This window comes from Meleagris gallopavo, chromosome 4 (genome assembly GCF_000146605.3).
Source record: "Meleagris gallopavo isolate NT-WF06-2002-E0010 breed Aviagen turkey brand Nicholas breeding stock chromosome 4, Turkey_5.1, whole genome shotgun sequence".
Classification (NCBI taxonomy): Eukaryota; Metazoa; Chordata; class Aves; order Galliformes; family Phasianidae; genus Meleagris; species Meleagris gallopavo.
Window position 1 is genome coordinate 42,875,828 of NC_015014.2, and position 10,127 is coordinate 42,885,954.

Here is a 10,127-nt window from a genome sequence, read left to right on the forward strand (position 1 = left end):
GATACGGCCGTGGCTTTGTGCGCCCTGCGGGGCTCGGCCCGGGGGCGGATACACCTGGGTGGTGCTGGCACAACGACCTTCTGTGTTGGTTTTGTGCATCTGTGGGGTTTTAGCGCTTCGGCAGCCCCGCATTTCCTACTGTAAATACTGAAGTGTTGGAAGAGGTGGGTTTTGTTTTGTTTTGTTTTGTTTTGTTTTGTTTTGTTTTGTTTTACTTCAGATTCTGAAGTACAGCGTTGACTTACATGAGTCATAAGGCAATTTCTTGAAACGTGAAAGAAGTTACTTTTTGGAAACATGAGAGGATTGGTAACTTTCACATAGGTAACATGGGCTATGCAGGCGTTGGAAGGAATTAACTTATGTAAAGGAAGGCTTTAATCCCAACACACCCGGCTCTCTGAACCGAGGTTGGTGCAGTCACAAACCCGTTCCTGCTGGAGGAGCCTTAGGAGGTCTGTTGACCAATTCTGTGTTCAAAACAGGGCAAACGCTGAGTTAGAGCAGTTTGCTGGAGGCTTTGTCCTGTTGGACCATGAAAATGCTGCCAGGGCGAAGATTCCACTGCTGTCAGGACAACCTGTCGAACGGTTAATTACCATCATAGTGAAACATTTTCTGTTTACATAAAGGCCGAACTACTGTTGTTCTGATTTATAACCATCATCACTTGCTTTTCCTGCTGTGCATGACAGGTTCTGTGATCTAGGCAGCCTCTTCTGGGATTTCAGGAGGCTCTTGGGTTCTTCTGCTGCCTGCAGTGTTTCCTCATTAAACAAGACCAGTGAGCTCAGCCTCTTCTTAGGTGTTTGCACCCTTGACCATTGCAATGACCCTGTCGTACTGCATTCATAAATACTGCATTCTGCAGTTCTTTTGAACACTGGTGCAGAGCGCATCTTTTACCAGGTGAAGCCGGGCAACCAGACCAGAAGCAATTCATTTATGATATTCTCATGCTGACAGTAGGTAGAAGCAGATGCTTTGAGAGTAGTAAAGAAATGAATGCTTACCTGGTGTTTTTGTGTGTAAGCTTTTGTACAGTTTTCTATTTGTGTGCAGTAATATTTGGCGCACACATTTCTGCTCTGAAGATATTCAGTACCTTTTGGTTTTTAATTGCAGTAATTTGTATTGATGTGCTAGGAGAGAGTGGTCTCTATATAATATATTGTAGTGTTAAAATTGACTGTTGAAACAAACTATTTCTGGTTTGTTTAGTATCTGATATAAGGAATTGAAATACGAGGGCTGCTCCAAAAGTAATGCCTCCTATTTTACTATGTTGGCCCATGATGTCAGAGGCAAATGATGATATGGCACTAGAAGTTGAACCATCCCACCAATATTCGATTACAGTTTGTTGCCATGCAACAGATGATAGAGCTTGCTGAATGTTTATAGAGACCAAACATTGAATGTCAGCACAGTGAGGCAGTCGGTGGTACGTTTCAGGAATGGCATCAGCAACATGAAAGACAAACCCCATTCTGGATGGCCATGCAGATTTTTAAGAGCACAGCATACAGGCTCTTATTTGGTGCTGATAAATGCATAACTAATGGTGGTGACTGTGTCAAAAAAAAGATAGTGTTCTGCAGCTGAGAATTTGTTATGTAGTGTTATTGTATTTATTGTGAGTGTTGTAGCCTCCATGGAAATCAATAGGCTTTACTTTTGAAACAGTCCATATAATTTTACGTCCTCTTGTTAAGTGGCAAGCATCAAAACGCATTCTGCAACATTGTAAAACTTTTTTTTTCCCCACAATACAAAGCCTAGGAATTCTTATTTTAAAACACTCTCAGACATAGGATTTAATTTTTGGGTGGTCCTCTGTGGAGCCTGGTGTTGGACTTGATGATCCACATGGGTCCCTTCCATCTTGGCATATTCTGTGATTCACTGGAAGTTTTTGTGTAGCAGCAGAGCTGAAATCTAGTTGAACTCCTTGATGTAGACCTTAATTTTGTAGCAGTTCAGTTCAAACCATGCTTTTCTCTTGGATAAAGAACAAACTATCCACCAGCTCTAGACTTAACTTACGTTTTTATCTTCAGACTATCCCTAACCCCACCTTCTTGAGGAAAGCTTGGGGCTCCTGAGATCATCTTCTACACTTGAAAGTCTGAAAAAGATGAAATCCTTGCACTGATGAAGTGCAAATAGGCTGCTAGTTTATTACAGAACAAAGACCCCCACTCACTGCTGCCTCTGAAGAAAGGAATTTAGGTCAATATTGACTCTGCTGGACACCAAAAAATGAAACACAACAGAAAAGAACTGAGCTCTTGCCTTAGAAGGCTACAATAGTCAGAAGGCCACAAGAAAGCAGGCATCGGTGATCTTGCACCTGCAGGATTACATGTTAAGTTAGACAATTTCACCGATTTCTGTTAACTGTCCAAAGCAGAGAAACAGATTTAGGAGTATATGTATTTTAAGGGAAACTGAACTATAGCTGAATCACACACTTCATTTTCATCCATGAAATCTGTTGACAGTTTTTATTTACTTACCGTTTCTTTTTTGTTAAAGTCTTTTACCTGTGATATCTAAATATAAAACAGTATGTTAAAATATTTTGGTTCATTGACTGGTCTGGCTTGCTGCTAAAGCAGACTTATGTGTAAAACAAGCTAACGCTGGAAATTATGGGAACTTAAACTAGGCATTTAGGGTAGACTTAAGACAGAATATAGAATTGAAATGATTCCTCTGCATCCCTCCAAGGGAATCTTGTTCAAACAAGCTTATGGAACTTAATTTGAGTGTTATTTACATTACATTAATGTTTAACGTATTTATTTTGGTGAAAAGCACAGGTGTGCAGTTAGCTGTGTTATGAAAGTCATGGTTTAAAATGACATGGAGATTTCCTATTTTGAGATTCCTCTGCTGAAAGTCCAAAATGCTGCATCTGGGACACGAGAATTTGTCTTTAAAGAACACACATGAATGTTTTTCCTCTGTGGAGGTGATTCTAGCACAACTACTTCGAGCAAGGCTGCCAGCTGGCATCAGTGGCTTTCTGGTGTTGGCTATCTTTTCAGTCCTTGTAGGGGTATAGACTATCTCTGATAAATCATCAGGTGCTAACACTGTCTGTAGCTATCGCTGGCAGGGGCTGGGCATTATCAGAATAAAGGACAGTCTAAATAAAAAGTCAAACATTTGAAAGGAAGCTTTCTAATACTTAGACTTTTTAATACTTGAGATTCACTATGCTTGAAAAATGACAGATTTGTGTGATTTTGCATAAGTGTACCATAAAACTAAAATCAGCTCTGTTCTCTACTTCTGTTGTCACAGCAATATTGAGCAATACTTTATTTTGTCAGCTTTGGTGCTAAATCTTTTAAAATATAAAAGGGTTCAAAAGTTAATCTTGGAAGATATAAGCTTGGAAGCATTGCCAGTTTTTTAAAATCCAAATACTGGTGAAAAGGCAGGAAGGAGGTACCTCAGTTGTTGTACAGTACAGAAGAGTGTACTAAATGTTTTTGTACAGTAAGGCTTTGACATCACTGTAAAACATCTCATTAAAAAAGTACAACATTCCAAATTATTAAAGATGTTATTTAATTTTGTCTTCAGATTCCAGTAACTTGATGCTAAGAATCTACAGAGCTGAGTCATACGCTGGCCTCCAAGAGTATAAAACAGCCATAGAAGATCTAAACTTTGTTATTTCTAAAATGCCAAATTGGCCAGAGGTAAGTTGATTAAACTCCTAATTTTTCAAGATCTATGTTTATCTATGAACATAACGTATTTTGCATAATGCAAGCTGTCTTAAACACTTGGTTTTCTTGTTTTTCTTTGTAAATGCAAAGTACTCAAAAGTTTCTTAAAATAGTTACTTATACGTGAGACAGGCAACTGGTCAGCACTGTAAGTTGGAACTGTTAATTCAGCTTTCATCAACAATTTCAGGTGCTTTTATTTCCCATCGCAACATGCGATAGTGATGCTGGATGTAGAGTGATGTGGAGCAGAACTGATTTGTTGAGAAGTACTATGAAGAACTTGCATGCTGTTTACAGTTGCTTGTTAGCACTTATTTCTCTTTTTAAGAACAATGCTTTTTTCAAATTCTCTTAAGAAAAGTTTTAAAATATTTACAAACTTAAATTCAGCTGAATGTTATTTGAGTGGGTGGCTGGCTGAAATCATGCAGCCAGCTTTAACTGCTTCATCTGCAGAATTTCTTAGTGTTTGGCTCATTGATGTAACCAAAATATGAAATTTCTTATGTTATATAAAAGTTAGTCCTTTTAAAGCTCTGCATTTCCCTGAAGTGTTTATACTTTGACAGCATTTCCCAAATTTGAGAGCGTTTTAATTGCTATTTGTTCTTTGAATATCATGTGAGATGAGTGAGCATTGTTGCCAGCGCAGATTAGGATTTTTGGCTCTACGTTGAGTCAACATTTCTCAGGTTTTTTTTTTGAGTCTTACTGATTAGGAAAAAAAAGAATACTAATAGGACAATTTTCTTTTGCAATTGCTACCAGAGTTAAACAAACATGTAGAGAGAGCATTAAATTCTTTTGCAATATTATTTGCAGTAGTAAAAAATGTGTTTATTTGGGGCCTTCGTTACTGGCTTCAGTACTTGGAGTTGGGATAGTTTGTGGTGATGTAACTTCTTAGAGTTGCCTTTTTTGTTTGTCTGGTGAAGAAAACTTGCTGTTTGAGCTGGGAAAGTTTTTCTTTGAAAAACACAGAGAAAATCGTTGAAAGCTGAATTCTGCAGACAGTGCAGGCAACTGGAGAGTCATTGGCCTTTGGAACTGTTGCTACTTAAATATTGCTTATTGCAGCAGCATCCGAACTCAGCACAGCAGGAGCAGCAAGGTCTTGCTGCACAGGGACAGATAACTGCTTCGGTCTTGTTTTCTCCTGTGTTGAGCAATTTCACGGCTGCTGCAAATTCAGAGAGCGTTGTGCCTTTCTTTGTTTCTCAGACTTCATTTAACTGAGCTTGGTTTGATGGATAAAATTATTATCTGTGTAAGGAGATGAAGTACCTGTAAGAGGAGGATTAGCTTGCTTTCCTTCTTAATGAAACTGCCCAAATCCATCAGAGAAGATGCACGCCCTCATCTTACAGCCTTGTTTAAGATTACTGTTTCATGTTGGCAGTCTATAGAAACTGCATTCAGTGTTTTGCTTGTTTGTTTTTTCTGGTTCAGTTTTCTTGCCCATTGTCCAAAATCTAGTTTAGAATTTTTTTTATTGAGTTTCTGTTTATATTACTGCAAATGCAACTTTTTTAATTCGTGTGAGTTGGGTCCAACATTGTATTTTTGTAAGTTCACCAACATGCAGTAATCTCATCTCTTTCTTTCCCTTCTACCTTATATAAAATAGTAAGCATTTTTTTATTTAGTGTTCAAGAATAAAATGTAGTTGGAGGAAGCAATTCCAAAAGTTCGTTGTTTTGGATTAGGAATCTAAATATAGATAGATGTAAGGAATGCATGGTTGTGTGGATTGCCTTTTCATGCAGGTTAAAGCTATAAGACTTCCAACAAAACAGCAAAAAAGGTGTCCAGTGAAAGCTGTTTCACAAGGATATGTAATAATTTTCATGGAATTTCCCTCTTCTCTGTTTCCAGAACCGCACAGAATAGTGAGATTAAGGCCTTGTGTGAATTCAGTCAGGATTTTAAGTCTGTTTTAAAGTCTGGCTTTTATCTAAGCCAGAGCAAATTAACTGGAAGGAGATGAACACCAGCCTATGCCATAGTTATTTTCAGTGTAGGGGACTTAAGTTAGGCAAGACATGTGTCAGACATGCTGTGCATGGCTGAAGGTTGCTGAAGAGGTGCATTCCTTTGTCATTGAGGGTTCTTGTTCTAACTCTGTTGTAAGGCCTGTAAGGTGAATACTACAGCTCTATATATTCACCAGAAGTGTAAACATGTTTTCTGTTTCTCAGGTCTACTTCCGGAAAGGAAAAGTGCTGCACGACTCTGGCTTTGTAGGCGATGCCTTACAACTGTTTCTACAGTGCTTAGCCCTTGATGAAGATTTTCTTCCAGCCAAGATAGAAGTAGAAAAGGTAATTTGATATATCAAACTGGATTACTACCTATGTTTGGATTCCTTTACAAAGTTCCTGTTGTGGTAGACAATTGACCATCAAAAAATCTGTCATGCATACGGAGAGGGTTGAGCTGTTGGTTTAATTCCTTTCAAGATGTACCATGCTGTGTTGGAGAGTCCTAACGTATAGATTTTGAGGGCACATGCCTCAAAGTATTAATGCTTCTGAATTTGCTTGTAGGTGAATGCAAAGGGAATGGTAACTTGAATATGGTAAATGGAATTATTTAATGCGTAAACGACAGCAGCGTTTCTTCAGTAATGAAAACCTGCACAGAGAAATGTGTGTGATACTGAATTGATAATGTCTGACCCTGAAGAGGTTGCTTACTTCTAGTGGAAGAATTTCTAGATGCGTTTTCCTTAATAATACAAACTGCATTGGAAAAACTGCATAATATTTAATTGATAATGTCTGAATGTTCATGGAGATCATCCAGTTCCAGTGGAAATGATTCTAAGATAAATTATGCTTAGTTATACAGGAATATGGATTTCTGCTTATTTCTAACCATTCTTAAATAAAGCTTTATTTGGGGAGTAACTTCATATAAGTTGAATTGTTGGTTTTGGTGAGTAGGTTTATAATGAAGCTATACCCAGGTCTTCCTTTCATTGTTATGAACAGTTAGCTGTTTGTTTTCCAGACATTGTGTGATGTACTGTCACCAGAGATTCTAGGAGAGAGTTTGAAGGAATCTGCTTGGAGTTCACCACATACTCGAAATAAATCTTTTGTGCTTGGTTCTGAGATGACTGAGCCTTACTGCAATTTACAACTTTGTCCTGATCAGGTAATAGAAATCATAATTTGTTCTAATACTTGCTAATATGCCAGTATCAGACATCTTGATATCCTTATTTGTCATGCTTATTTTCTAATGTAAATGCTGGCTCTCTGCAATTGGTTAAATTAGAAGAATTATGATTTGGGAGCGATATCTTTTCATTTGGATTATTATATACCTCATTCAAGTGAATTACTTACTAGAAATTACCGAGATATTATATTAGTTCTAAAGCAAAAAGTACTTTTTGATATTATTGTTATTAATATTTTATATTTATATTTGTTTTTTAGTATAGCTTCAAAGTAAGAAGTTTAGTTTTTCTTCTCTTTAAGATAAATATTTTTTTTAATTGTTAATGATAAGCAAATCTGAGTATTGTCTTAACAAATTCTTCCAGTTAACTGATGAGCTGACTGCATATCAGTTTGGATTAACCATTTTTGCATGTTTATATTTTATGTTCTTACATTTGTGTTATCCCTTATGTACAGTTCTTTTGTCTTATGTAGAGTTTAGGAAGATCAGAGGTACTGGAGCCTGTGATTGGAAGCCTAAATCGTGCACAATCTGCCCATGCTCTTAACTCAACAAAAGCCCTTGCCAAGGAAGATGGCTTAAAGAGAGTATCTTCTGAACCTCTTCTGTCTGGCCGAGAAAAAGGTGCTTTGTTGAAAAGAAAGCTTTCATTTTCAGAGCAGGATACATTTGTGTGTGAAGATGGAAGAAACAAACACAAAAAGCAAGGAGGTAAGCGATCACTTAATTTGAAAATCTGAAGTATTTATTCTCTTGTGCCTGTCTTTGAAAGGTGTGGGTTTTTTTGTCTTTCTTTAGAAAATTCAAACAGGGACATGAAACTGGCTTATGGAACAGTTCCAGAGAATTTGATTGACGTATCCGATTTTGAGTGCTCTTTATGTATGAGGTAAGATTTTTCTCATTGATTCAATATTTTCATTATAGGTGTTTGACTACATATCTTTGTCACATGTTAACTGAGATGTTTATAGATTGTGATGAGCTCTAATGTCAGTTAAGAAACTGACATTTTCAGGCTTTCCTATATCCCAGTATTTAAATGCTTATTTAAATGTGTTACATCATAATTGTAGTCAAGTTGCCTGTCAAATTTGTGGTGGTATCAGCTGGTAGCTCAAAAAGGAGAGGATCTTCTGTGATACACTGCTAGAGTTTTTTTCAGCCAATAAAACTAGTTAATTTGTTCATTTGGAAGGTCTAATGGCTAGAAGGATTACCTGTGCATTTCAGATCAAGGAAATGACTTCAGAATGACAATCTAGTAGATGCAGTTGATGGATAGTTTTTATTGAGTAGTCTTCTGTTCTAGAATAGAAATCTTAAAACATAGTCTATCTGCTAGATTGTCTATAGTTCTGTTAATAGTGTGCAAAACAATGTGAAAACAACATACCTCTTTAAATAATTACTTCATTTTGTATATTTTGAATATCTGTGTAGTAGGATCAAAATCTTTTTGTATTGGAGTGAAGGTTTAAATATTTAGAGCATAGAGATGTGTTTGGATTAATCGTAACGTGCACAAAACTAGTGCAGTGATGAATGGAAACAAACTTCATAGAAGAAAAGGTAGCATAAGGAGACATGGGATTAATGTTCTCTTTAGATAATAATTAGTGGGGAAAAAAATTTAAAAGGTTGATCGCTGAGTTGTGTGTGTTGCTTAATAAAGAAAACAAACAAACATTTGCCACGGTATCTTAATTTTTAATAACTTTGTTTCAGGCTGTTCTTTGAGCCAGTGACAACACCTTGTGGACACACTTTTTGCAAAGGTTGCTTGGAACGGTGTTTAGACCATGCTCCTCAGTGTCCACTCTGTAAGGAGAGTTTGAAGGAGGTACTGTTGATCGGTAGAACTCAGATAGACAAACATTTTATCATTGTAAAGGCTTCTTAAAATGCAAGGAATTATGATTATAGATTGCTCCTAGAAAGAAAAAACTTGAGGTAAATATCAATACAAACTGACTAGGTTTGCCTCAGAGTCTTAGAGGTTTTATATTTTTGTGATCACCTACTTTATGATATAATTAAATCCTGATTATTAGTAAACTGATAACTGTTCAATAAGACTTCTCTGTGGTTTCTATACGCTTTCCGTATTTGTGTGGCTTTGTAATGTGAAAAATAAATTCTGGTAAGTCTGGAAATACATACTGAATTAGACACCAGAGATGTTTAGACTGTAAGAACTTAAACAGAATTTTCAAATATTAACGGTGGGGGTTAAGAAATATAAGAATTTCAGAGCTCTTCATATCTTCAAGTTTTCATGGACATATATCTCATTTGTCACACATTTCATGTATCACACTTCTAAAAAAAAAAAAAAGCTGATGTGACTCAATTCTTCTGTTAATATATCAATAAAGAAACACTTTGTTTTAAATTGTTTACAGTACCTTGCAAGCAGAAAATATAGCATCACAGAGCTACTAGAGGAATTAATTATGAAATACTTGTCTGATGAACTGTATGAGAGAAAAAGAATTCATGCTGAAGAAACGGCTGAACACTCAAAGTAAGCTTCACACCTTTTACCTAGAAAACCTGAGAAATTAGTATCTGAATGGTATTTGACCTAGACAGGCTTAATCAATGGGCCCAGCTGAACCTCATGAGATTCAATAGATCCAAGTGTAAGGTCTTGCAACTGGGTTGTGGCATACCTGCTATCAGTACAAACTGGGGCTGAAAGGATAGAGCACAGCTGTGCTGATAAGCTCCTGGAGGTATGCATTTCCAGTGGAAGAATTTCTAGATAAACGTTCCCATTAATAATTATTCCTAGATTCTGCTTAGTTTTTTTCAATTACTATGCCTTGTTGAGACATTGCAAGTGTAAAAACCATAGCTTGGGTTGCATCGTTGAACTTAACCTAAATGGAGAACTGGTTACTATGCAGTTATTGTGGCATCAACTTAACCAAAAAGGAAAAAACAAGAAACACTCTTGCTCTCGTGACAAGTCCTATAGTCACTGACTAGACATTTCAGCTCACTGCTGTTATGTATTCAAATCAATACATAAGTATTCAGTGACTGTGTTCTTACTGATTATGGAAGTTATTGTAACGTGGTTATTATTGAAGTTTGTAACAGGTGTTTTACGACCTCAAACACATACTGTAAAAAAAAAAGTCTCGGCATTGCTCAGTAATTATGTTTTAAGCCGTGGTT

The 10,127-nt window shown here is 36.7% G+C and overlaps 1 protein-coding gene across 1 annotated transcript in view; it reads left to right on the forward strand.

Annotated features, from left to right (window-relative positions):
* Positions 1–9,496, forward strand: part of LOC100539703 (LON peptidase N-terminal domain and RING finger protein 1-like) — a 9,851-nt gene extending 355 nt beyond the window's left edge. The window contains exons 2-8 of the mRNA XM_019615137.2: positions 3,575–3,716; positions 5,948–6,070; positions 6,762–6,908; positions 7,415–7,652; positions 7,740–7,830; positions 8,670–8,784; positions 9,347–9,496. Coding sequence (XP_019470682.1) covers positions 3,575–3,716; positions 5,948–6,070; positions 6,762–6,908; positions 7,415–7,652; positions 7,740–7,830; positions 8,670–8,784; positions 9,347–9,472 — 982 coding nt within the window. The 3' untranslated portion in view covers positions 9,473–9,496. The remainder of the gene's footprint in view (positions 1–3,574; positions 3,717–5,947; positions 6,071–6,761; positions 6,909–7,414; positions 7,653–7,739; positions 7,831–8,669; positions 8,785–9,346) is intronic.
* Positions 9,497–10,127: the final 631 nt, after the last annotated feature.